Source organism: Buteo buteo, chromosome 17 (assembly GCF_964188355.1).
Source record: "Buteo buteo chromosome 17, bButBut1.hap1.1, whole genome shotgun sequence".
NCBI classification, from domain to species: domain Eukaryota; kingdom Metazoa; phylum Chordata; class Aves; order Accipitriformes; family Accipitridae; genus Buteo; species Buteo buteo.
This window is the reverse complement of record NC_134187.1, coordinates 30491925-30519194: the sequence shown is the minus strand read 5'-3', so window position 1 is coordinate 30519194 and position 27270 is coordinate 30491925. Positions and strand designations below refer to the sequence as shown.

The window sequence follows — 27270 nt, the reverse complement described above, 5'->3', positions numbered from 1 at the left end:
GGGGTCCCGGCGGCCCGTCCCGTCCCGTCCCGTTCCCCCTCCCGCCGCGTCTCCGCGGGCCCCGGCGATGGCGGCCGGCGGCGGCGCTGCGGCCCGGCGGCGGCGGCGGCGGCCGCTCCCCGGGCGGTGGGCGGGCCCAGCCGCTCCCCGCCCCGCCAGCCGCCCGAGCGGAGCCGCCGCGGCCGGAGCCCGATGCCGGGAGCTGGGCGCTGAGGGCGGCCCCGAGATGGGGATTCTCAGCATCACGGACCAGGTACCGCCGCCGCGCCCGCCCGCCCGGCCCCCGCGCCCGCAGCCGCGGCGGGCCGCGCCGCCACGCCAGCCCGGGGATGCGCGGCCTAGTGCGCGGCGCCGCCGCCGCCGCCGCCGGCGGGCCCAGACGCCGCCCCAGGCCGCGGCCCCCGGCCCGCCGCCGCTCGGGGCCGCCCGGCCCGTTCCCACCTGCCGCTGGGGCCCGCCGGGCCTCCCGCGCCGCCCCGCCGCAGCCCCGGCCCGGCCCGGCGCGGGGTTCAGCCGCCCGCCGCGCCGCGCTCCGCTCCGCTCCGCTCCGCCCGCGGCCGCTGGGACCCGGGCTCAGCAGCCGGGCCCGGCGGGGGTGGGGGATCCCCGGCCCGGTAAGGGCAGGATGCCGGGGACGGGGAGAGGAGGACACCTTCCCCCCTCCCCCGGCCACAGGGAGCGCGGACCCCCGAGAGGGAATCCCCGCCCCGGGACCCCCTGCCCCGGCGGGGGTGGGACCCCCGGGACGGGACCCCGGGTCGCTTCGTCTCCCGCTGCCACCTCCATCGTGTCCCCGCTGGGCTTTGGGACCACCCCTGGGGCGCAGGGTGACCCCATCGGGCTTGGGGATGCTCCTGGAGCGCACGGTGACCCCATCGGGTTTTGGGGACCCTCCTGGGGCACGGGGTGTTCCCGTCGGATTCTGGGGACCCTCGTATGGTGCAGGTTGTTCCCGTCGGGTTTGGGGACCCTCATGTGGCGCAGGGTGACCCCATCGGGTTCTGGGGACCCTCCTGGGGCACGGGGTGTTCCCATCGGGTTTTGGGGATGCTCCTGGGGTGCAGGTTGTCCCCATCGGGTTTTTGGGACCCTCCTGGGGCACGGGGTGTCCCTGTCGGGTTTTGGGGACGCTCCTGGGGTGCAGGGTGACCCCATCGGGTTTTTGGGACCCTCCTGGGGCATGGGGTGTCCCCGTCGGGTTTTGGGGATGCTCCTGGGGCGCAGGGTGTCTTGGGCGCAGGGTGTCTTCCACGCCGGGTTTCGAGGCAGCCCTCACCCTGGTGCCGCCGGTGCGTGGCCCTCACCTGGGTCCCGTCCTGCCTGTCAGGGTGGTCTCGCCAGGGACCCCCGTCCCTGAGCAGCCCCACTGCCTCCCCCCGGCCGGGAGCTGCTCCCGTGGCACAGATGCTGCTGCTCATGGCCCCGCTTCCTCGGGCTCGATGTCCGCCTCCCATCACCAGAGCAGTGACCCCCGGCGTTGCCTTGGCTTGGACGTCCGCTCTTCCTCACGCATTTTACATAAACCGCCTTTATCCACCTTGGTTTCAGAGATGGGGGCTGCTGGCCCCTCGAAACCAAATATTTACGCCTGCCCCTCGTCCCCTGCTCCTGCAGTATCGTTAATATAGCGAGTGTTTAAAGCCTGGCAGGGTGGATGAAGGAGGGGAGGGGTGAGGATGAGGGATTGATCTGTGATTTAAATAGAACTTTTTTTTTTTTTTTTTGGTAACCAAAACATTTAGCTTTCCCTGTGAATGGTGGGTGGGTGTGTCAGACCCAGCACTGCTGCAAACCGCGCGCCACCGAAGACTGCTCAGGGCATAATTATCGTCTGTGATTCTTTCCCTTTTTTTTTTAAACCTTTTTTTTTTAATGTCTAACGAGTGATGCTGAGTCTGCTGCATTCCCAGGGAATGACTCACATGTTCCCTCTGACCTGGGATGTGTTCCCCGTGTTTAACTGCTTTTACTTTGATGGTAGGGTGAGCAGATGAGCATGAGGTTGGCCAGGCAGCAGGGACGAGAAGGGATTGCCTTGAAAACGAAGTTCTGTTGTTCCTCCGAGAGGTCAAGATAAGCGGGGCTCACTGGTTTTGACCGTTAGATCGAGCCTTAGGCGTGTGGGCAGAGCTGGAGGGGGTGTGCTGGGGCTGCCACGGCTTGCTCGGCGTTGCAGCACCTTGGAATTGCCATGCGAAAAGCAGCAGAGGCTTGGATGGCTGGAGCAGGGAAGTGTCGGGTTTGGCAGCGATCGTGGGGTGCCAAGTGCTGAACAGACCTAAAGCACCACAGCCTCTGCCCCAAAGAACCTGCTGCATGAAAATGGCATTTTTAGGCCTGTGAAACAAGAAACGGGGTGCAGGGTTCTTGGGCAATGCCTGGAGGTTGGGCAGCACCCAACCCACCAACCTGCCCTGCCGCATGAATGGCTCTGGCAGCTCAGGCCGTCGGTTCTGCAGCCCACGGCACTGGCTGGCTCTGTGGCCTGGGCTAGGGCTCTGCTCCTGGTTTTTACCGAGGTCTGCTAGGTAACTTCTTTGAGATGTGGGCAGCAGGAAACAGGAGGAGCTTCAGGCTGGGCTTTGCCAGGCTCTTTGCACCATCAGAGCCAGCATAGTGTCGTAGGTGTTTCTCAAAAGATGGGAGAGCAGCAGTAAGTACGCAGCCTTCTGCAGGAGACCATGAGGCATCACCTAGTTGTGCCTTGGGAAACCTGATTCACTGTCTGCAAAGATCTGTCTCGTACCAGGAGATTTCAGCTAGCTTGGAGGGAGGATTTTCTGGCTGTGGCTAAAGCTTTGGATAGCGGGAGATGGACCTGTCTTCCCGTGCTCGGACGCTGTGTACGGAGAACTAAGCCATGCCATGGGCATGCTGCTGAAGGCTCTGCAGGTGGGCTGCTGGGGCCGTAATCAGTGCTGCTCCTTGGACTCAGGAAGCAGGGAAGCTTTTCCAGTGATTCCTTGGTCTGTTCACCAACGAACAACCAAGAAAGGTACCTTTGCTGGCTTGAAAATTGGTCCCTGGTGCTGGCTGAGCCATGGACACAAGGAAGCCGCTGGGCCCAGCTCTGGCAGCAGCAGGCGCGGGGGGCTTGTTCGTGGAGCGAGATAGTGGCTGAATCAGGCTGGCGTAAAGTCTCTGATATGCTGTGACACTGCCGGTTCTCCTCCTTCTTGTGTCCTCCAAGTGGTGCCACCTTCACGACTTGCTTCTCTTTTTTTTTTTTGTAGCCTCCTCTGGTCCAAGCCATCTTCAACCGTGATATAGAGGAGGTGCGGTCATTGCTCAATCAGAAGGAGAACATTAATGTATTGGTGAGTGCTGCCTGGATGTGCTCGCTCCCCTTCCTTCACCCCAGTCTCCCTGTTTCCTTCCCTGCAGTGCGGTTCTTTAGCAGAGGGGACAGCAGAGGCTCAGTGGGTGAGATGTGGGTGCTGTCAAGTGGGGGCTCTTTTTGGCAAGGATGGTCAGAGCTGGGCTTTTGAAACAGTTTCTGGATTCTGCTCCCAGCTCGGCCGCCATTTGCTGTGTAGCTTTGTCCTGTTGCCTCGATCTTGCCACCTGTAAAATGGGGTGCCTGGAAGACCAGGACTCCCGCCTCTCCCCAGGAGACGGTGTGAGCCTCCTAAAGCTCTCAGCCGTGCAGAGCATCGCTGAGAGGCTGTGGGGTGTGTGGGAGGACTTTTCACAGAGGCTCGGCTTTGCTGCCTGCCAGTTTACCTTTTTATCCTTCGGGATGGCGACCCAAAATAGTTTGGTGTGAACGCGGCAGGTCTGCCTTGTGATGAGGTTGTTCCCCAGGGAGGAAGGAGGATTTGAGCTGCTCAGCAAAGCAGAGTTCACCTCGCAAGTGTTAGGAGGGGTTTCCACTGTGCTCATCTCAAGCCTGATGGCAGAAGGTGGTTTTGACGCTCGTTCCGAGCGGGCAAGGAGGCCGCTGCCATTCAGATGCATCCCTCTGGGTCCTGCAAGCAGCCAGGCTGGCTCCTGGGGGAGCAGCCCTTGGTAGCCCCAGTCTGGTGGTGACGAGCGTGGTCTGTCCTCACATGGAGTGTGAGGACCAGGCTCTGGCAAAGGAAGGGGTGAAACCTGCCTGTGAGCGTTCCCGTCTGACTTGTCAGTGTGCCTTCCCTTGATCTGGTTTACGAGCTTCCCGCTAACGAATCAGCGGCAGATGTGCAGATAAGAAACGCAGCCTGCTGTGATGCAGGCTGGCGGGTTGGCCAGCCCTGACTGCACCGGCCCAGGTCTGCCTGACATGGTAGCACAGTTGGACTGGTGCCGGGTCAGCAGTTCCTGCGCTCTCAGCCCAAAAGCCAGGCTAAGTTGTGAGCTCTAGGCAAGAGCAGCCTGTTCTGGTTCACCGTCTCCTCTGAGCTGTGGCATTAACTGGGGCTCCAGTCCACGCTGCTCCCAGCTGCGCTGCAGGCAGCTGCCGGCTTTTTGGCACGCTCCTATTTGTTTCGCTGAGCGCTTGGTCAGGGCGTTTGCCCAACCCAGCCTGCAGAGCCGGGGCTGGTGCACACCCCGATCCTTGTGGTGTTAAACCCTGAGGTCAAGGGCGGGTGCTGCGGACGCTGGCTGGTGTCCTGGGAAGGGGAGGGCAGCCCTGCGCTGGTGCCCGTGTGCCAGCAGGACTAACGATTTGATCATATCTTGGCTTATTACACAGAGATAGCGTGGGGATTTTTTTCTGTGACTGGTTCGGTTGGGGACCCGTCAGCTCTTCATCCTTCCTCTCTTGTCAGGAGAGAGGGTTGGGATTGTTTTGCTGAGCTCTCCCGCAGCTGCTGAAGGAATAAAACCACAATTGTTAACACTTAATTTCCTTTCTGTGTGCAGGTTTAGAAATGTTGTTGCTTGTTCAGTGACCTGCCAGTTGGGTTTCACTTTCACATCCTCCTGCCTGGTTGTGCCAGCACAACTTGTTACCAAAAAAAATGAAGCTGCCACCATTTTCCAAACAGTTTTTAACCTCACGAAAAGCAGTTACATTTTTTCCCCCAAACACAAAATCTGGGGCTTGAAATGAGTTGTGCTCCTCTGGCTTTCTACTTGTTTGCTTCCTGGCTTTAGTACATGGCATGTTCCCCAAGGAAAGCCTGAACCAAATGCCTGGAGGCAGAGGTTACCCAGGGCCCAGCCCTGAGTAAACAGAAGTGAAAGGTATTTTTTCTTTGGCTAATCCAATCTAAGATCAGAGAGGGCCTTCTGCACCTTCCTGGCCTTCAGCAGCCGGCAGGTTTGAGTCTGGTTTCGGAGCTGTCTGTAATTCTGAGTGTTTTTTATTGTTAGCTGAGAGGATAAAAGTGTGCAGAATGGGACAGCCTGTGCACTGTCAGAGCGCAGCCAGGCTTTCATCTCGGATCGCAGAGTGCTTTGCAGACGTTCATTAAGTCCAGTAGCACCGGAGCCGTGTTGGGTCGGTCTCTGGGGAGTAAGTGGGGGGATGAAATGAGTGGCTGGAGCTCTCACAGCCTCCCCGTCTTGTGCAGGAATTATGGCCCTCGAACCCTCTGCTCTGGCCACTGGGTGCACCCCAGCCCAAAGGGCTGCACAACCCCGCAGCACTGCAGGAGGGTGCTGGGTTTAAGCGGTTTTCCCTGTCCCACGTCCCAAGATGCTGCACATGCTTATGGGTGGCGTTGGAGCAGACTGGAGTGGAAGAGGGATCTCCCTGCCCTCAAAGCTCACAGATGGTTTTTGTTTCTTACACCCCTGCTCAGGACCAAGAAAGACGAACGCCGCTGCATGCTGCTGCCTACATAGGAGATGTTGCAATCCTCGAGCTCCTAATACTGTCAGGTAAGGGCCAAGGCTCAGGGCGCTTGGCTCAAGTGCTGGCGCTGCCTTTAAGGCGTTTTTCTGATCTCTGGCCTTAGGGGTGCAGAGGAATAGTTTTGGTCATCCTCCAAGCAACCGTGTGCTCATGCTTAAGCCAGTGGGGTTGCAGCCAGGGGAAGATTAGGAAATGTTGCCATAATCCTAAGAGGTTTGTTCAGACAGAGAAGCGTCTTGGAACTGAAATAGCAGAGGTGGAAACCAAGCCAGGAGGGGGATGTGTGCAAGATGTTAGAAGGAGGTACTGGAGGAGGGCACAGTGGGGATGCACGCCTCATAGACACCTTGAATGGCAGGATGCTCAGGGGAGCAGAGTTTCACTTGCTCATGGAGAGGGGTCAGCTAAAAACCAGGGGATTTTGCTCAGTTTTGGCTTGTGTTACTTGGCATAAAGCTGCCCTTCATTTTTCTCCAGAGACACTCAGCCCTGTGCTTGGGTCCTGTGCCCCTGTGGTGCAGACGGGAATCTTCTTGTCTGCCGTTCACCAGTGCAGCACCTTGGGGCAGCGTGGGCTTCGCAGCTGCTTGCTGGTGGTGTGGGGGAACCCCGAGGCTGGCATGATCCTATGTGACCCTGACAAGGAGAGATTTGGGGAAATCCTTTGCTGAGGGCTTGTTAAACAGGATTGGGGATGTTCAGCTCCGTCTGCAGAGCATGGGATGCCCTTATGTGCCCCGTGTTGATTTTTGCATGCCTGTGCGCTGAGTTCTCGGCAGCAAAGAAAGGCAGGGACTTCAGGGGTTGTGGGACCTAAGTGCCTGGCACAGATCTGGAGCTGAGATGGCAGTAATCTGTCCTTTCTAATACAGAGATGCAGCTCACAGCGACCACAGCTCACAACATGGAATGCTCTGTTTTTTGTCTCAAGTGGCCTTGATTTAAAGCAAGGAGCAGAACTGCTCGCTGGGTCTTTGCTGTGGTTCGTTTGGCTCGGTGAGGGAGCTGGCACTCTGGGAGATGTAGTCTCTTCAGTCTCCCAAGGGATGTAGCTTGTTCCACTTGCAGTTCACAGAGTCTGTCCTCACGTAAAGCTCAGTGCAAGGTCCCCTTTTGCAGCAGAACAGGCACTCTTGCTGGGCGGGTATCTCAGGTGGCTGCAGACCTGCCCTGGGACTCTGGAACGGGGGCAGCTGGTCACCTCTCTGTCCCCTGACCCCTCCCTTTGTTCTTCCTCAGGTGCTAATGTTAACGCGAAGGACACTGTTTGGCTCACCCCGTTACACCGCGCTGCGGCTTCTCGTAACGAGGTAGGTTGCCTCTGAAGTGTCCTCTGCCTCCGTGTATGCTCCTTGTGTGGAGGTGGTGGGTGCTGACAGGAGGCAGGGACCATGCTTCTCCTTTTTTTCATCTTGCCTGGTTTTGGCTGAGATGGGTGGTTTCGCTAGAGTGGAGAGGGGACGAATGCATAATTCAGAGGCTGAAAATGAGAGCTGGAAAAAAATCTCCTTAGTTCCCTTCTCTCCGTCATTCAGGAATTAGCACATGGGTTTTCCCCACAACATCCTCCTCCCTGCCTTTCCCCCTTCCCCAGGGCTTTGTCTAATCCAGCTTTACATTTCTTTGAGGGATGATGGGGCTCTCACCCTTTCTCTCGGGTACTGATTCCAATGGATCTTGTTGGAAAGATTTCCTGACGTTTAGCTTTTGTGGGCTTAACTTCATCCCACTTAACTTTGTCCTGTTTTGATTTGCTGGAGAGCAAGAAACTCTGTGGTCATGTTGGTTGGAGCCAGAAGCCCTGACTCTGACAAGCAGGGCAAGTTACCACACATCGACTGGTTGCATGAATTCTCTTAATCGGCAGCAGACACGGGATGAAACACATAAGCGTAAACCTCTACTGAAGGCGTTTGCTGTGAACGTGTGTGGACAGTTACTGTAGGTCGCTAAAATACGGGAGCTGAGCAAGCTGAGACTGTTTTGCTGTCAGGTCTGAAGTGCTGCTTGTCTGTGCGTTTGAGCACGCTCGTTTGCTTCTCTGGCTCGTCTCAGATATGCTGGAGAGTCACCTCCCTCGTTCTTTTCTTCCCCGGGGTGCTTGGCACAGGGCTCCGCCAGTGCCCTGCATGCCCAGCTCCTGAGAGGAGCCTTTTCGAAATACCTGTGTGCTTCATGCCTTTTTCTGCCTAGAGCCTGCTCTCTAGGATTGCTGGGTTTACGTACTGCCCGGCCATTTCATGTGTTTCTCCCAGCTGGGAGTGGTATCAGCTAGCCCTGGCGGGGAAAAGAGCAGAGCAGCAAGCCGTGGGGCTGAGATCACTGGAAGTGCTGCCCCGATGCTGCGTGGAAATGGACAGCCTGCAAACCATAGCAAGGAAAGTGTGGGGTTGCAACAAACAGCCTCTACCAGCAAAAGGGAAAAATAATTATCAAATATAGGTCAGTGGGTCACATTTGTCATCCCCCGGGTGCTTTGCACCTCATGAGTCATGGATGAACACTCACTCACAGTTCAGTCACGTGGCTCGGAGGTATTTCTCCCATGCAGGTACCCCTGTGCAGTGGTGTTTCACAGCTGCACTCGGGTGGGATGGGGCCGGCTCATTCAGGCCTCACACACTGAACTCCATCCTGGAAGGAGCTGGAGCAGCCCAGGTGAGAGCTGGAGGATTTGCCTAGGGAAGATTCCTTCTCCCTGCTCATCCTTGGGGTCTTTCTAACGCTGTCTTTACCTCTCACATTTTCTCTGTGATAACATCCTGATACACAGCCGTACATGGGCTTCAAAATGTCATTAGGGACACGAAAGCAAACAAGTCCTTTCCTTTGACAGAGTGAGGAGAAGCTGTACTTGTGAGCATGCGGAGCTATTTCAGCTCAGCCCTGCAAGGGCAGCTCTGGCTCTCAGGGCTGTTTGCTCGTGTGGATCTGGGCAGCCCTCTGTGTGCTGCAAGCATGAGGTGGACTGAGCTGTGGCTTCCCCCACCTGGCTGGAGGGCTGCTGCGGGCTGCAGCAGATTGGGTTAGAGCTCTGCTTTTCTCTGCTCCTGCTAGAAGGCACTTCACCTCCTCCTGAAGCACTCGGCAGACGTCAATGCCCGCGACAAGTATTGGCAAACGCCTCTGCACGTTGCCGCTGCCAACCGGGCCACCAAGTGCGTGGAGGCCATCATCCCCCTGCTGAGCACTGTCAATGTCGCGGACCGCACGGGCCGCACGGCGCTGCACCATGCTGTGCACAGCGGCCACCTTGAGGTAGGCAAGGCGGGTTCGGGCGCAGGGGGTCCTGTGCGTGTCCCCCTTCCTGGGTCTGGGCTTCGCAGGTGGTGAAGGCACCTCTGCCTGCACAAGTGGGGAGGAATGGTAGCCTTGCCTTTCTCACCACTTCTTCCTGTCCAGATGGTGAATCTGCTGTTGAACAAAGGGGCCAGCCTGAGTACTTGCGACAAGAAGGACCGCCAGCCCATCCACTGGGCAGCTTTCCTAGGTAGGTTTTCCCCAAGAGCATCGGTCTGTTTTTTTCTCACACATTGCTTGCTGCCTATGGATTTGCCTTTCAGGGTGCTGGGGCTCCCCGGAGGCCGCTGTGCCCAGGTCTTCATTTTCCGGGGTCCCCTGGCTCTTACTGCTGTCTCCTGGGCAGGGCATTTGGAAGTTCTGAAGCTGCTGGTGGCCCGAGGAGCTGATGTGATGTGTAAGGACAAGAAGGGCTACACCCTGCTGCACACTGCAGCAGCCAGCGGCCAGATTGAAGTCGTGCGTCACCTGCTGAGGCTGGGAGTTGAGGTAAGACCCCTGTGGCTGCGAGCAGGGTGGGCTCGGGTGCAGGCTGGTCTGGAGACAGGAGTATGAGAGGGTGCTGGGTGGTGGCAGGAGCCCTGGCTGGTTCTCGGCTGCCTTTTTTTCTTCCTGAATCTCCAAATCCTCTGGGGTTTGTTGCTCCCACAGATCGATGAACCAAATTCCTTCGGTAACACTGCACTTCACATTGCCTGTTACATGGGCCAAGATGCCGTGGCCAACGAGCTGGTCAATTACGGCGCCAATGTCAATCAGCCTAACGAGAAGGGCTTCACCCCTCTGCACTTTGCTGCCGTCTCCACCAATGGGGCCCTGTGCCTAGAGCTCCTCGTGAACAACGGGGCTGATGTCAACTTTCAGGTCTGGCGCTGAAGGATTGAGCTTGGGGATGGGGGGAGCGGGGACCTGCTGCCTGCTGGGAGAGCTCGGGGGGGGCTGATGGGAATCCTGATGTGACGTGTCTTCTGCTCTCTACAGAGTAAGGAAGGGAAGAGTCCTTTGCACATGGCTGCCATTCATGGACGGTTCACGCGTTCGCAGATCCTCATTCAGAACGGTGAGCGGCTCCTTCCTCCAGCCCTGAGTTACCCCAGCCTTTTCTTGTGCTTCTCAGCACCTGCCTCCAGGACCTCCCTGTATGTTTGCTCAAAGGGTTTAAGAGCTCTACAGATATCACTCAAATTCATGCTGTGCTCTTGGGGCTGTTGCCAGTGGCCCTATGCTGCTCGAGGGTGGCAGGGAGCGTGCATGCTCTCAAGGGCAGCAAAGTGCAGACCAGGGGACTGAAATTCCAGCCAGGTCAGAGCTGCTGTGGCCAAAGAACATTCTCACTGCCACGTCCAGCCTGAAAGACAATATTCTTGTAAGAGGGCTGGAGGCTTGGCAGACACCCCAGGGGTTCAGCTGGAGACCTCTGGGGCTGAACACATCCCCTCCTGGAGCAAGAGGGAGAGGTCTAATGACCTGGGTTTGCAGGATACAAGTGGCCTTTCAGCTCAGAGAGCAGTTTACAGTTCTTATTCTGCATGATGCTGAATGGACTCAAGTTATTAGCCGTGTCCCTGAGACAGGGACGTGGCTGTCGGAACAGCTTGGGCGGCTTGGGATTAGAACGCAGAGACTCACTGGCAAAGCACTTGGCTTTTCCTTTCTAGGCAGTGAGATTGACTGTGCTGACAAATACGGCAATACCCCCCTCCACGTTGCTGCTAGATATGGCCACGAGCTGCTAATTAGTACTTTGATGACGAATGGTGCTGACACTGCAAGGTAAGGAAGGACTCTTACTCCCTTTCCCTGCCCTGGGCTGGAGGATGCAGAAAAGATCCATTCTGACTTCCTTCTTGTCTCCTGACAGGCGTGGGATCCATGACATGTTCCCTCTGCACTTAGCTGTTCTCTTTGGATTTTCAGACTGTTGTCGTAAGCTACTTTCCTCAGGTGAGTGGCTCAGCCACCCCTCCTGCAGCGGGGGCATTCGGGGGACCCTCAAGCTTCACCCTGACACCCTGTCCCTCCTGCCACCCAGGTCAGTTGTACAGTATCGTCTCCTCGCTGAGCAATGAGCACGTGCTGTCTGCAGGCTTCGATATCAACACGCCTGACAACCTCGGGAGGACTTGCCTCCATGCTGCTGCTTCTGGAGGGTGAGCTGTGCATGGGGCACTGGTCTGACACTGTGTGCAGGAAGGTTGCTGCTTGTCCCCAGCCCAAACTGTAACCCTTTTCTCCGCCCGTGAGCTACAGCATGGGCAGCCCAGTGCAGTGCTTTGGTCAGGTTTGGGAGTCAGACCCCTCGGTGATGTTCCTGGCTCTGAGAGAGAATGGAGACCTGTGTTTAGAGCAGGAATGAAAATGGGAACCTTTTGGCCCTCTTCTGCTGCTGACTCTGTGACTCAGCCCAGTTGCTCCCCTCCATGGCTGTTTACTCTTCTTTAAAATGGGGCTAAAATGCTTCCTTGGCTGGGGTTTCGTAAAGGGCTCACAAGCTGATGCCTGAAAAGCAGCAGGGATTTAGCTGGCTGTGTAAATGCCTCGTATTGTTTGCCAGGGAGTTTGATTTCACGCGGTGTGTTGAGAGCGAATGCGGCTGCGGCATTTGGTAGTAGCAGAGGTGTAGAGTCCTGTCAAGGACCTCATTTCTGTTATGTCTGCGTGATGCTTGAGAGCCAGTTATGGAGCCATCCTTCGGCATCACAGTGATGTTACCCTGCCTGAGCGGTGGGAGCAATGCACTGACGCAGAAGCCAGAAATCCTAGATTTTTTTTGTAGCATAAAACCCAGTGCCTCAGCTGCACTAATGCCATGGCTGATGTCTCTCTATAATTGCCTGGTTGTTTGAGAGCTCCATGCAGTGTAGGATAGCACTGGTAAGGCAGGAAGCACGAAGGGTTATTTCACTGGAGAGCAGGCAAGAGCTTTGTGTATGCAGCATCCAGCCGTGGCTGCAGCTCATATGCTGCCCAAAGATGACAGACTGAACTGAGCTTTGGCATTTCCAGGCTGTGCAGGTGAGAAGCATAGCTGTTTTGTCTGCAACTAGGAGGAGTTTGTGTTCCTGCTGTGGTCTCTTCTGATCTGTGTCTAACTCATCTCCCTACCTCCTGTAGGAATGTTGAATGTCTTAATTTGCTGTTGAGCAGCGGTGCTGACTTGAGGAGGAGAGATAAATTTGGAAGGTAAGTGTGCTGTGGGCCTTGCAAGGGAGCAAGGGTGATTATTCCAGCCCTAAAACAGCTGGAGCCGCACCAAGCCTGGGTTTGGGTTGAGACATTCCTAAGACCTTTGCTGCGTTTGGTGTCTAAAGCTGCTTCCTCCACCCCCTCTCGCCCCAAGGCGTCCAGCTCTGCCTCTTCAGAAGGAGCTGCTGACCCAAACCCTTGAGCCAGAGCAGGGTGCAGCTCAGCAGCAGGGGAGGGTGGCTGGCTCCTGGGTCTTGCCTTGGTGCCAGGCGAGTTTCTCCATCTGTGTGACAGGCAGCGCTGCTAAGGTCCTGTCTCCTTTCCCCCTTCCCAGGACTCCACTGCACTACGCAGCTGCCAACGGCAGCTATCAGTGTACGGTGACACTGGTCACGGCAGGAGCCAGTATTAATGAGGCTGACTGTAAAGGCTGTACCGCCTTACACTATGCTGCTGCTTCGGACACGTACAGGAGGTGAGTGTCTTGGGGGTGCGTGCTCTTCGCTGCTGGGGCTGGAGACGATGGCTCACTGCTGGGTGGTGATGCTCTGCTGTTCCCTGGCCACCTGCCTGCAGCTGGTGCTCAGTAGTTTGTGAAGAGGGAGCGCTTTGAGGAGCGTGGGTGGGAGGGGGTAATCAGCAAACTGATGCAGGTCTCTGACTTTTCAGAGCAGAGACTCATTCAGGAAACAGCCATGACACTGATGAGGAGCCACTGAAGGAGTCCAGGCTGAAGGAGGCATTCTTGTGAGTCCACGCCACAGCCCCATCTGGCAGTTGTTTGTTGTTTACCCCTTCCCTGGACCCCTGCATGCAGTCACTAGAAATACCTTGCTTCTGCTTACGCTGAACTGAGCAGTGATGCCTTGGAGGAAACATCTGCTGATTTGATTCTCGAGGCAAGCCTGGCCATCGCTTCCTGGTCCTCACTTCAGTGGGCTTTGCATGCGCTCCGTGTCTTGAGAGGATTAGTACGACGTCTGCTCTGAGATGAATTGGGGGGGTTCCCTGCAAAGCTCTGCCTCTCCAATCTCCCCTTTTTCTTGATCTCCCCTTTTTCTTGATCTCCCCTTTTTCTTGATCTCCCCTTTTTCTTGATCTCCCCTTTTTCTTGATCTCCCCTTTTTCTTGATCTCCCCTTTTTCTTGCTCGTTACAGTTGTTTAGAGTTCTTGCTGGATAATGGTGCTGACCCATCCCTCCGGGACAAGCAGGGATATACTGCTGTCCACTATGCAGCTGCGTACGGCAACAGGCAGAACCTCGAACTGGTGAGTGAGCTGGAGAAAACCCTCTGTGCTGCCAGGAGAAGGGGGAAAGCCCGATGGTGTCCAGGCGTGGCTAAAGGACTGTGTGTGTTGTAGGCGCTACAGTGTCAGGGTGTGTCCGGGAGGAAGGGAGAATGGTTTGATTAAAAAGCATGGGGGCTCGGGGAGCTGTTGTGCTGGGAATACCACAGAGGAAAGAACTGGGCCTGAGTGAGATGCCTGGAAGAAAGGAACTTTGTTACCTGGTACAGGGGGATGTATGGATGGCTTGCTTAAACCCCTGGCAATAGAGCAAGGTTGGGCTTTTAAAAGGAAGCCTGGAGACCTGTGCCAAGGAAGAGCTCTTGCAGTACAGAAAATGCCTTGTAACTGTCTGAAATGCCTGCATTGTTACAGGGTAAGCTTGCAGCCTTGTGGGCATAGGAAGTCATATGAGTAGTGGGGAGGCTTCGGGATAGCAGGGATTTGATGGGACTGTGCAGGGCCCAAAGCCAGGTTAAGGAAGGTCCTCTCCTGAAGTTTAAATCATTCTGGAGCAGATGAGCTGGTTTTCTAACCCCCTCTGCAGCCTGCTGGTGGACAGGTTGTCCATCAAAGCCTCTGTGAGTCCGGGATCAGTTATGGTTTTGTGTTGTTGCTGTTGCAGCTCCTGGAAATGTCTTTTAACTGCCTGGAGGATGTGGAAAGCACCATTCCAGTCAGCCCTTTGCACTTAGCTGTAAGTACATCTGGCCCAACCCCAGGATTGCGGAGGGCACTTGGCTCCATGCGGGGTTCACGCTGAGCCCTGGAGAGGTGCCCGCTCCTGGGCAGCACGGGCTGGGTCCCTGCAGCTGTCGGTGCTGAGCGGGGCAGAGGAGGAAAGGCGCCGGCGGCTGGGGAACAGCTTTCCCCACAGGCTGTCAGTCAAAGTCCCTTTGATTTGTATGTTAAACTCCTTGCTCTTTCCAGGGTTTTCTGGTTGCTGCTGTTGGGAGCCACCTCCCTTGTCTGAGTGTGGGCAGGGGTGGGAGTGGGCAAGGGCTTTGTGTGGGACCCAAGTGCAAACAAGAGGCAATGGCTGGGCAGGAGCCCATCTGGCTGGAGGAACCCAGGGGCAGGAATTGTCCCGGTGGGGGACTTCTGGATATAGCCTCTCCAGGCACTGCTTTAATGTGGTTTGCTTGGTCCTCAGGCCTATAATGGTCACTGTGAAGCCCTAAAGACACTTGCCGAAACCCTCGTGAACCTCGACGTGCGGGACCACAAGGGGCGGACAGCGCTGTACCTCGCCACGGAGAGAGGCTCCACGGAGTGTGTGGAGGTGCTCACCAGCCACGGCGCATCCGCTCTGGTGAAGGAGAGGAAGAGGAAGTGGACCCCTCTCCACGCTGCAGGTGACAGAGGGCAGACGGGGCTGGAGATGGCTGGGGGCAGCAAGGGAATGTGTCCAGAGCCCTTCCAGCTGTCGGTGCCACTGCTGCCAAGGATGCCCGTTCACCCGGATGCTATTTGGGGAGAGGGAGGGGGTTGTAGCTCGGGATGATGCTTAGAGGCAGGATGGACCCAGTGCAGCCTGCTATGATGTGCCAGTAGAAGCTGAGGGTCCAAGTGGCTCAGCAGTGGGTGGGAGAGAAGACACCAGCAGCTTCTGCACACACGTGTCTTCAGCTCAGCCTGTGCACATGCTAATCAATCCTGTAGCCTAGCAACCACATAACGAATTTGCTCAGCCACGTGTGCCTGGCTGCTGGGCACGAGCCTCTTCCTTTGGTTTGTGGTGGTGTCTGGAAGGAGGGGACCCATCTGTACGTGTGTGTGACTCCTCCTTTCCTCATGCATTGTCTGCAGCTGCCAACGGGAACACTGATTCCCTGCACCTCCTGATAGACAGCGGGGAGCGGGCAGACATCACCGACGTCATGGACATCCACGGCCAGTGAGTTTGTCTGGATGTTTCTCTCAGGATCTGTGTGGCACGGGGTCAGACCACTTGCAGGGAGGCTGGGGCAGGGGAGAGAGGGCAATACTTGAACCCAGCTGATTTCCAAGCCCACTCTCCTCCCTGCTGCCTTTTCCCGCTGCAGAACCCCACTGATGCTGGCAATTATGAATGGCCACGTTGACTGTGTCCACCTCCTGCTGGAGAAGGGATCCACAGCCGATGCAGCAGACAAGAGGGGAAGGACTGCCCTGCACCGAGGGGTGAGTGCATCCCTCGGACTGGGGTGAGCCTGGAGCCCTGCAGCTTCTGCTCGTCCTCCTGAGTGGAGGCTGCTTGGAGGGCAAGCGGGTGGTTTCTTTTGTTGCAAGAGTCCTCAGTGAAAGAGCCCATTTTCCCTTCCTAAGATGCAGCATTTGAGAAGGAAGCTGTAGAAGAAGGGGATATTTCTGTTGCTATGTGGTTGAACGCTAAGATCTGACCTCCTGGTCCTCTTTCCTGGCCACAGGCTGTGACGGGCTGTGAGGACTGCCTGGCTGCCCTACTGGACCACGATGCCTTTGTTCTGTGTCGGGATTTCAAAGGCCGGACCCCGATCCACTTTGCATCGGCGTGCGGGCACTTAGAAATCCTGAGGACCCTGCTGCAGGCAGCCCTCTCTACTGACCCTCTGGACTCTGTGGTCGACTACAGCGGTTACTCACCGATGCACTGGGCTTCGTACAGTGGTAAGGACCCAGGCTGGGCCCCTGCCCACCCCTGCTCTGCTCTGGCTAATGATGGGGAGGAGGGAGCGAGGAAGAGCCAAGTTGTCCCTCTGTCCCCCACTGCTTTGGGAGCCATCAGCCCAGCAGTGAGTTCAGCCTGGTGGAAAGGATGTCACAAGTCTGGTAGGGAGACAGGGAGTATTTCTCCCCCTGCCAAGCTCCTTAAAAAGGGAATGAAACATGAAAACAGCTATTATAGCACAGCTGAGGCTGCTTCCTCCAGGACTGTGAGATTTATAGGATTATTTGGCCATCACCCTGGCTGCAGGAAGTAGTGGGACTGATACAGCAACAGGAAGGGATGTCTCAGCATTTCAAGGGGAAGCTAGCAATGTGGCTGTGAAGTCCTTCAGGAGATGGTGTGGAATTAGAAACCTCCTGAAGTGCAGCAGCTTTGCTGCCAGAGAGGAAACAAAACTGCTGCCTCTGTGCTGGGGAACGGGTTTGTTTGGGCATTTTGGTGCTGCTGGTCCTGTGCAGCCTCTGGGGCCTCCTGCTCTTTGGACTTGGGGAGAGCCAGAGGGGCCTTCAATCCCTTGTTCTGTTACAGGTGAGGAGCCACAGGCTGGGTACTTACGTATTTCTGTCCCTCTCTCCTCACAGGGCATGAAGATTGTCTTGAATTGTTACTTGAACACAATCCGTTTGCGTACCTAGAAGGAAACCCCTTTACTCCATTGCACTGTGCAGTGTAAGTGGCGTCTGGCACCTGCCCTGGGTTTTTCCCAGCCGGGTGATGTGGGAAGGGGGATATGTCGTCCAAGTGGAGGAGCTCCAAACCCTGCCTTTCTTGCCAAGGGCTCTTCCCTGGGTGACAGCAGCTCCTCAGGGTGGTACCACCTGCTCATCCCACCTCCCTTGTGGCAGGGAGGCAGTTGCTGGACTGCTGGAGGTCCTCGGGAAGCTGGAAAGTAGCTGTCTCGTTGGCTGTGTGTAGCACAGTTGGGGCTGTTGTACCAGACTCCCATGCTAACAGGCTTTCTGCTCGATTGAGCTAATGGAGCTGCCAAGGGCTGTGGGTTCAGCCCTTGCCGGCCCTCTTGGATGGCTCATCTCTGCTCTTTGGTCATGGAGCAATCTCAGGAGATCTCCAGGCTTCCCACGAGGCTCTGGAGAAGGGCTCCATGTTGTCCCAAGCCTTATTCCTCAGAGGTGTCTGGGACAGTGTGAGCATGATCCCTGGGGTCCCACTGGGAGCACAGGGGTTTAGGACTCACGGTGATTCCTTGGCTCTGCAGCCGGCAGAGGAAGGAGTGCGCTGCCCTGAGCAGCTGTGGAGGTATGAGGAAGGTGGAGACATTGTCATGTTCTGCCTGGGGTCAGTCTGGTGCATCCTTGGGACCTGTAGCAGCAGAGGGATGGGCAAGGCTGTTGTCTGGCATGGTACTGTGTTTCCTTGAGTAATACTGAGAAGGGTAAAAGGGTGTTTTACCCTAAATAACTCCAGACCAGCTGCTGTTTACATACAAGCCCCAGGAACATGCTGCTCACTCCCACTGCAGACGTGCTAATGCTGCTTAGTCTTGTTCTAACTTTCCTTCTTGTCCCCACTGCAGAATTAACAACCAGGACGGCACTGCTGAAATGCTGGTGGAAGCATTAGGTGCCAAGATTGTTAATAGCAGAGATGCCAAAGGAAGGTGAGCGCAGACTTGTCCCTCTCTTGTCACCCACGCCCCAGTGCTGCTGGGTGGTGGCTGTGACTCCCGCAGTGATTTCCACATGACTTCCCATGGCACAAAGGGAGTCTGATGTCCCCAGATATGTCTGTAGTCCTGGGCAGTCTTGCTGGGATGGGTGCTATGCCCTCCTCTTTACCTGCTTTGTTGTCTTCCCAGGACACCCCTTCACGCTGCTGCCTTTGCAGACAACATCCATGGTTTACAGCTGCTTCTGCGCCACCAAGCCGAGGTGGACATGACTGACAAGCTGGGGAGGACTCCCCTCATGATGGCTTCTGAGAACGGGCACACTGCAGCAGTCGGTATGTGGCTGGCAGGTGCTTTCCGCAGTATGGGGTGCCAGCCTCCCTGTGCCCCCCCCCATAACTGGGTCCAGTGGGAGCCGGGCTGTCCCTCTCCTTGTAGGCATGCTGGGACAGCTGCCCCTCTCCTGCCCCCTCAGTGCATGGCCACTGCCCCACATTGCCAGGCTCTGTGCTGCTGCTTCTCAACAGCAGTTGTCCCTCCTCGTTTCAGAGTTCCTGCTGTACCAAGCAAAAGCAAATATAACTGTGCTGGATGTCAACAAGAACACAGCTCTTCACCTGGCCTGCAGCAAGGTAGGGAGCCGGCCGCTCACAGCTGTGATTGCAGTCAACATCACCTTCAGCCTTGCCACTTTAATGAGAAGGGTTGTCTGCCTACTCCTGTCCTACCAGAGTAGAAGCAAGGGCCCTGGGCTTGCTCTGCCTGCCTGTTTACCTGTCTTGACCTGTACAGATGCTCCTGATTCAGTTTTGAGCAACTTAGGTTGTAGCACAGAGCCGTCTCTATTTTTCCTGGGGACCTCCTCTCTGAGCTTGATGTGTTTCCTGGGGCATGGTGGGAGCAGGAGGCTTGTGATCAGTGTGTCCACGCAAAGGAGATGCTGCAGAGGAGATGGAGGGGACAGCAGCTTGTCTTCTCAGGCCCTGCCAAAGCAGTGAACTGTTGTAGAAGGTTGGGTTTAGGGAACATTTCCATATCCCGGAGAATCACGTTCCACTCAGACAGCACCAGGTCCCCTCCACTGCCCCTGCCTTCCTGCTTGTGCACTATAAACAGTCTGGTCTCCTTTCCAGGGTCATGAAAAGTGTGCCTTGTTGATCCTGGGGGAAACCCAAGACCTTGGCCTTATCAATGCAAGTAACAGTGCTCTGCAAATGTGAGTATTTGGACAGCTGGCGCCGGTGGGGAAAAACAGGGCTTTGCTGGGTGGGGATGATGCGTTGGCGAAAGGGCGGTGGTAGGAGCTCCACTCCCACTGGTGCACGCAGTGAGTGTGCAAGCAGGTAAGCTCAGGAGTGGTCAGGCCCCGAGTGTCTGCCCTCGAAGGGGCCCCTTATTTTAGCACAAAGTGGTGGCTCTGCTGCCGGGTTAATGCCACCTTTCCCTCTCCCCCCAGGCCGCTCCACATCGCAGCTCGGAACGGGCTGGCCTCTGTCGTCCAGGCCCTGCTCAGCAGAGGTGCCACTGTGCTGGCTGTGGATGAAGAAGGTTCGTGTTCCTTGCGGGTGCCCAGGGGGTTTCAGCGTGATGTCCCTGGGGGACGGGGGCTGCCTGGGGAAGTGCTCAGCTGGGATCAGAAGGGTTTCCGCATCCCTTCTGTGGCTGAGCAGCATGTTCTCAGCTCATGGCATCGCAAAAACAGCCTGGGTGAGGACATTATTAGCACTCTGTGATCCCCTGTAAAAGCATTTCCAGGTCCCACAGGTGTCTGAAATACATCTTTTGCCCCCCATGTATCTTGTGGTGGCTGTCTGGCTCTCCTGCCAGTTCCAGGCAGGCGCAAAACCAGCACAGCCTGAGACAGTGATAAGCTGTTGACTCACTTGCAAGTTGGCAGAAACTGGTGGTTGTGGCCAGAAGCTTTTTCTCCCAGCAGAGTTCTTGCTCTGCTGGAATACCTTTAAGTTGTGAAAAATACCATTGTGTCTGCTGTGCTGCCAGGGCTTCTAAGGCTTTTTATTCATGTCCTGCTGATCCTGGCACTCTTCAAAGTGGTTGCTGCAATTGCAGGGATTGCCAGAAGCAGGGTCTTTTGAGATAAAGACAAATAGATGTCCTGGCCCCTCAATGCAGGAGTGAAAACTGCCCCAGTCGAAGCGTTCCCTGGGGAAGGTGCCCATCTGGGGCAGTTCTTCACCCCTGGCTTTGTTCTAGGTCATACCCCAGCCTTGGCATGCGCCCCCAACAAGGACGTTGCCGACTGCCTGGCACTTATCCTCTCCACCATGAAGCCTTTCCCACCTAAAGACGCCATCAGCTCTTTCAGCTTCAACCTCCTCAAGAACTGCGGCATTGCAGCCAAAACCGCCGCCTGCGGGGCCCTGCCCAACGGCAGCACCTGCCCCTACAGCAAGGACCGGCACAATGCCATCGGCTTGGATGGCTGTTACTCGGAGTAGCTTAAACTATGGGTGACCTAATATCTTATTATATTTATTTAGAAATTCTATAAATATAGGGCACTTTAAAGGAGAACAAGACTGGGCAGGCCTTCTAGCATGGCCGGATAGGCCAAGAGTTCAGAGCTTCCTCTTCTCGCTGGATTGCCAGCATGGTGCCAAAGCTGTTAATTGGTTTAAGGAGCAGCTGGCAGTGCCGTTCCCGTCCTCTGCCCCTTCTCAATCCTCTTCCCGTCAGTGTGTGCTCGCACCCTTCTGACGGCAGGGCAGGAGACAGATGCTGTGGGATTAGGGCTTCACCTGGCTGAGACGAGGCAGGTGCCACCATCCACTGGCCTGCAGATGGGAAGGGGCTTTATCCCCCAGCTTTTGGGCTGGGTTGAAATCGGTTCTGGCATTTCCCTGTGCCCCATGCCAGCCTCCCGCCCTGCCTCGCCTCCCGGACGCCCCCGGGGCTGCCCTGAGCCCTCGCTCCAGCCGGCTGGGACGGGGAAGCCTGAACTCTTGGTGGGATTGGGGGGTGGGAGTCTTTGGGAATTGACTGGTCTTGCAAGCGCTGGGGTGGGTGTTAGCTCCTGGCCAAGTGCCACTGTAACTGCTCCTCTCTCGCAATCACTTTTTTTCTCACGCTCATCCTTCGATTCCAATACAAACACTTGAATTAAGATCTACTGTACCTGGGACACTAAAATATCCTTTTGGCAGCTGTCATTTATATGCAAAAACGGGTGCTGCTGCCCAACCCCGCGGTCGGCTGGCTGCGAATGCGCTGCTGGAGCCTCCCTCCCCACACCAGGCACTTTAGGGATTCTGTTGGTTGGTTGTTTTTTTTTTCTTGGCAAAATGTTAGATCCTAAGAAACGATTCTTTTTTGAATTTTCGTTCTCTGTTTTGCGTGGCCGTTTCCATGCGAGAGTCAGTGTTGCTTTTTTTTTTAAAAAAAAAAGAAAAAAGTTATTTATAAAGAAATGAGCATTTACCTTTAAAAAAACAACAAAAACCATAAAAAAATTCTGAAAGTTTTAGCCTTTTAATAAGGAAAAAAATGCACTTCAAAGTCCTTATTCACAACCCTAAGTAAGTCTGTGTTTATTTTTCTAATGCAGCATCTTGGCAGGTTTATTAGTGTGCGTGTATGTGGGATCATTGTTTTTTGTTTTGGGTTTTCTTTTTTTAATTTTAGAGATCATATTTATAATGCAGGTTTGAAGCATTTGAGAATGTTGCACTGTTTTTTTCCGTTGGTTGGGTTTTTTTTCCTTCTGAATTACTGTAACAGTATCATGTGCAAAAAACAATACTCTTTCTCCATATCACGAGTCTGTTCAAAGCCAAAGACTGGGATGCAGAGAACGAGAACGGGCTGACAGGGCAACAAGCATTTCGGGAACCGTCTTCTCCCCCGACCTCCTTTCCCTCCACAGCCTTGCCAAAAGCAGGGAGCGCAGGGCTGGGACCGAGTCTCCCACCCGTGGCCACCCCAGGGGGGGTCCCAGTGTGATCCCTGCAGGATGGGAGCAGGGAGAAAAGGATCCCTCTCTCCCACCGAGTCCTTGGTGGCCACTCGCCTCCTCTTTGCTGGCAAGACTGCGATGGGACCATGCGAGCCTTGCGCTGTGGCTCTTCTGCCCAGCGTTTCAGAGAGAAAAAGCATTTCTGTAGCCAAAATAAGGTATTACGTCTTTTTTCTTCTTTTTTTTTAAAATAGTTTCTAAATGAAGGTGGCTCCTGTTAGGGTGATGTTTGTTGGGTTTAGGTTGTGGTGTGGAGCAGGCATTGGAGCCGGCCGTTGCTGGGGGAGGCTCCCAGCGGGCGAGGGTGCTGCTGGCAGCCTGCGGGGAGAGTCCCCTCGCACTGTTTCTTTCTTTTACCAAAGCCAAACTCTTAGAACCAAATATGAAGTTTCAGTCTTGGCCTTTGGGTGATAAGCACATTTTCTTCACGTTTCACATAGGAGTTTCTCCTGGAGGGGAGCGGGGTGAGGGACCTCCCGTTGCTCTTGCTCAGCACCAGCTCACCGGTGGAGCTCAGTCTCTCCATCCCATTACCAACCTGCACTTCATTCAGCAAAGCACTCGAGAAATTTGCCCTCGGTGAGATCTTGGAGCAGGAGCAGTGGTCAGCCTGGTCTCCAGAGGGCTCCGGTCCCTGTGCAGTGGGGGCCGGGCACGTCTGATGGGCAAGGCTCCTCTGGCTGCTCCGGAGGGATCTTCCCTTTCCAGACTGTGAGCCCCCTCCACCCCACTCTTGGCAAGGTGGCAGCAGTGGCTCGCTGGTCCAGTGGGTCCCCTCCTTTGGTGCCGGCGTAGGATCGTGTCCCTGGCCGATCGTGTCTCTCCCTCCCCGCTCCCCCCCAACCCTCTAGCTTGAAAGAAAGTGTTAACCTTTCTGCACTGAATACCTCAGTTCGGAACCAGAATAAACTTACGAAACTTGAATAAGAAGATCCTTTTTGAAGATCCTTTTCAGTATTCTACAGAGGAGAACTGGAAAAAGAGACTTGTTTACATTGCTGTCGAGTCCGCACTTGCCTCTTGCAGCTCTTTCCCTTTCTGGGAGGAATTTAGGCATCACTTTATCTCTTCTTCTTGCTGCCGGCCCTCTCCCTCCCCGCAGGGCAGGAAAATGGGTCCAAAGTCCTGAGCCGTCGTCTCCAAGGGCTAAAGTACTTTTTCAGGCACATGAAGGGGCCGAGCCACCACCGGCCTTGGCTCCCGTCCCCGGTGCGGGCAGCGATTCCCAGGGATGGAGATGGGTTCGGCGCGGGGCAGACCCTGGGGCCGTGATGGCTCCATCTTCTTGAGCGATGCTCCAGCTCTCCCAAAGTCAGTTGGGGAAAGCTGGGAGGCACCAGCAGAGCTGGGCCGTCCCCTGCCCGCCACAGGAGGGGTACAGCCGTGCCCCTCGTGCCCTGGTCCTCGATGCCGTGTGGCTTTAGCATCGCTGACGGGGGATGGGACTCCAGCATCATTTCACTTGAACACAGCTTTTTCCTGTAGCCAGGGTGAGAGCGTTCCTTAGAGCACACGGAGAATGCTGCTTTTCCTTCACCCTCCCCTTATTTTTTTGGAGTATTATTGTGGCTTTCAGTTTCTTTGTTTAGAGAAAAAAACCTGATCTCTCTTTTGGCCTTGTTTCTGTGCTATGACGTGTTACCTTCCGCTCAACATGACGACTAAAACTATGACGAGACAATCAATGTGATCTCTGTAAGGGCTTCTCCATTTCTTCTCTGCAGCACCATGCTTTATATATGTGTGTTCTTTGCTCTTAGTGAGGATCTTTTTCTCCCCTCCCCTTGTGTCTTATTAAAAATAATAATAATAATAATAATAATGATGGAGGGAAACGAGGTTTCAGCAGCGCATCCGTGGTCTGGGAGCACATGGGAGGAAACATGGGGTGGGGTGGGAAGGGGGACATGCGGCCAGTTTCCTTGCGGGTACCAGTCTTGTTCTCCTTTAACGCTGTATTGTATACATTTGACAGCACAGCTTGACAATTTAAGTAATAATCAAAGTGTTTGGTAATAATGCATTATTTTGCTAAACGAGATTTGTGATGGTTTCCCTAGTGCATTGTAAAGAGGGATGGAGGGAAACTTCCGCTGCCCTGCCCGCTCCCCCCCTGCCCCTCGTGGGGTGGTGGACGGGGGCTCCCCCAAATCTTCCTTCCCATGGACCTTTATGCCAAAGTTGGACCATTCCCGCTTAGTGTTCTGCCGGCGCCCAGCATCCGTTTGGTGTAGCTCTCACCGAGCAGCGACTTTTTCGGCTTTCCCCTTTCAATGCTACTTAAATCTCTTGGTTTCAAATACGCAGGCACCGGATCACCCCTCCCCTCCACTGCCCTGACCTCCAAAAAAAGGAAGTTTCTCTCCGCCCCCTTGGTCCAAAGCACTTGCTTCAAGTAATAAGCACTTTTGTTAAAGCATGAGTCTGGATTCCCTTTAGCATCCCACGGGATAGAGAGCAGCAAGAGCGGAAGGGATAAGAGAGTGTCTTTGGTTTTATTTTTTCATTTTTAATTTTAAAAAAAAAGTTTGTTTCTAGGGAATGAATGAACAAAGGGAAGTTGTGTTTTGAGAGAGAGAAAAAAAAAAAACAGCACAAATACATTTCAACTCAAAAGGTGTATTTGCACTGCCATTGCTAGAGAAAGGGGCTGCCAGCCCTGCGGCCCCGCTGAGCCATATAAACTGCTGACAAACACTGAATGTAACGTCCTTGCAGAGGGCAGCCCAGGGAGGCTGGGATTGGCTTTATTCTCGACGGGCACTTCAATGAAATTCAAAAATAACCTAACGATGATGAGAATCTGGTTGGTGTTTCTTTGTTGTTGCTGTTCCCGAGCTGCAGGCAATTTGAAACGTTTTTTTGCTTTTGGAAAATGTTTCCCCCCTTCCCGTCCCCTCTCCCCCTCTGCCCCATCCCTGCCCCGGACGGAGCGAGGAGCTCCCTCGACCAAAAGCGAGATGCAGATGAGTAGTCCCCAGCCCTGTTGACCATGTCGGAGGGCTGGAATCCGGCAGATATAAAAGTAGCACTAAAAACAAAGCGAAAACTCAAAAAAAATGGAACAAGGTTTTTTTTCTGTTTGTTTGTTTTGAGCACTCTGAGTGTGGTAGTGATTCTGTAGATACCCTGGGGTCCCCCAGCGTGCGGGGTAAGGTGTTAGTGAGAAACAAGTGAAAAACCAAAACAAAGAACAAACTGCAAAGACCCAAGAAACAATCTTTTTCTTTGATTTTATTCTGTTGTTTGGTGGGATGGTGGGACAGGCCCGGGGAGCTGCCCCTGCTCTCCCTCCCAGCTCCACTCCAAGGGTCCCCGTGTCCCCCCCCGCCTGCCACAGGGACCACAAACGGGGGGACCTCGGGGTCCCCCAAGGCATGAATGTCGGGGTCAGACCTGTGCAGACTGTCAGCCCACGCTCACCTTTGCCTTCAGTAAGAAACCAAAGGAAAAACCAACCCCTTCCGTTCAAGATACTGGCACGGACACGCGGATTCTTTGGTTCGGGGGGTGTTTTTTTTTCTTTTTTTCTTTTTCTTTCCTTTTTTTCCTCCTTTTCTTTGTTTCTTTGTTTTTCTCCAAGGACGCGAGGAGCTGTTCAGACCTCTTCTCCTGGCTGAATTTTTCTGGGCTCAGCAGTGCTGGGTGCGTTTGAAAGGAGAAAAATAACCCAACAAAGCCGAGACTCGGCCGAAGCATCGGCGGGAGCTTCGGAGCAGGGAGTCAGAGGGTAACGTATGCACGAGGCGAGGGACCTGCCGGGAGCTCTCCGAGGGGGAGCAGTGGCTCTCTGCATCACAGCTCTTTAGTTAAACTAAAATCCTTGGAGTCATGGTGTGAGGCTGAACGGGATGGAGTCAGAGCCTCCGAGGGGCCAGGTGGGGAAGGGGAATGCGTCTCTAAGGACTCGAAGGCATCTGTAGCAAGCTCTGTGTCTTTACAATATCCTGTGTGTAAATGCTGCACCTCTGTATATTATGCACATAAACATTTCTTTGAATAAGATAGGACAGACCTCATCACCAGTCAGGTATAAACGACTCTTCCTCTTCTGTGTCTCGGTGTTCTGGCGTGTGTGTGCGTGCAAGCGGTTCGTGTGCGGGTCCGTGTGTCTGGGCGTTGTCTGAGCTTCCCATGCAGGGGAGAAGGAGGGAAAAAAGAGGAAAATAGCCTTACTCGACCCAGTCGTATCGATATTGTTCGTCAACTTGAAAATAATAAAGTAAATGCATGGAAACCTCTAGTTGAGCCACGGTGCCTGACCGTGGGTGTGATGTTTCGGAGATCCAGGGTGCCGAGTGTCTTGTGCCGCGCATCCCGAAGCTCTTGGTCCTACCGGGGTTTCTCCTTTAGCTGTGGAGGGTGGGCGGCTGCTGCCTCGCGTGCCTGGTCCTTCCTCCCGTCCTTTCTTTTTCTTTTTTTCCTGAGGCCGTAGGGAGTGAATTCCTCACGGCTTGACCAAAACTGCCGTTTCTTTGGTGCTCTGCACTTAGTTTCCAGGGGTTGTCCTCGGTCCTCAGAGCCCCGGAGTGCTGTGGGTCCCCACCGTGCTGCTCTGCCCGCCCGCAGCCAGCGCTGCCCATCTGTCCGCAGACCTGCCGCCGGCTTCCTCGCCCTGGGAGTGAGCCCTTCCGAGCTCTGCCTCCAGCAAAGGACATGGATGGAGTCGCCGGTCGGGTTAGTCTGAGTTGGATAAAACACAGTGGCTGCCCCCGCTGGGAGGAGAAGCTGGGGAGGGGGCCAGAGGCATGAGGGGTCCTGTCCCCCCAGCCCCGCTGCAGGACGGGGTGAGGGCTCCCGGCATTTGGGCAGCATTTGGGTGCCTTGATGCCGGCAGTGTTGTTCCATTCCTGAATTTTGCACTATGTGAAGCGTGGCCAGTTTAGGGGGGGGGGGGTGCAGAGTGGGGCTGCTGCCTGGCTCCTGCCTGCAAGAGACCTGGGGGGCTTGACCAAAAGGAAAATCAAAGATAACATAGGCTGGTCATGGGTGAGAGGGTCCCAGTGCGCCAGGAACTGTGATGCGGGGAGCTCGGAGGGCGTTAAGACAAACCCAGAGCCTGTCCTGAGCACCAGACTTGAGAATATTTTTCCTACCTGAAGGTACTAACCAAAACGGCTGCTTGCTTCAATGTTCCCCTGCCAGAGGTGGGCTGGGGGGCCGGTGGGGGGGTGCTGTGCGGGGGCTGGCTGCAGCTGAGGGGAGCAGTGCTTGGAAGCTGGTCCTTGTCCTCCTGTGCCCTAAAAAACTCTTGCGTCCTCTGTTGCACGCACCTTAGCCCTTACTGGCGTCTGGCTCCGGCTGCGGGGACAAGAGGTGGGGTGGGCAGAGGAAGGCTGAGATCCTTGCCTGTCCACCCAGCCGGTGTCCCACAGCGGCCGTGCTCCCCCGCAGCTGGTGGGCACACGTGTCCTGAAGCAACCTG

General features: G+C 55.3%; 1 protein-coding gene across 1 annotated transcript; it reads left to right on the top strand.

Moving 5' to 3' along the window:
• Positions 1-152: 152 nt before the first annotated feature.
• Positions 153-20337, top strand: ANKRD52 (ankyrin repeat domain 52). Its single transcript, XM_075049680.1, has 28 exons — positions 153-253; positions 3234-3317; positions 5730-5808; positions 7022-7092; positions 8840-9040; positions 9185-9272; positions 9429-9571; positions 9734-9946; positions 10064-10142; positions 10741-10855; positions 10944-11026; positions 11115-11232; positions 12197-12265; positions 12603-12743; positions 12938-13015; positions 13427-13538; positions 14182-14253; positions 14710-14911; positions 15366-15453; positions 15602-15719; positions 15965-16184; positions 16827-16914; positions 17780-17863; positions 18062-18207; positions 18422-18504; positions 19006-19088; positions 19329-19420; positions 20087-20337. The coding sequence occupies exons 1-28, from the start codon at positions 227-229 to the stop codon at positions 20329-20331; spliced, it is 3222 nt and encodes a 1073-aa protein (XP_074905781.1). The 5' UTR covers positions 153-226; the 3' UTR covers positions 20332-20337.
• The last annotated feature ends 6933 nt before the right edge of the window (positions 20338-27270 follow it).

Coding starts and splice junctions, on each gene's coding strand:
- ANKRD52 (XM_075049680.1), top strand. CDS start 227: ATGGGGATTCTCAGCATCACGGACCAG. Junction 5,809..7,021: donor CGAGCTCCTAATACTGTCAG/GTAAGGGCCAAG, acceptor GTTCTTCCTCAG/GTGCTAATGTTAACGCGAAG. Junction 16,915..17,779: donor ACTCCATTGCACTGTGCAGT/GTAAGTGGCGTC, acceptor TCCCCACTGCAG/AATTAACAACCAGGACGGCA.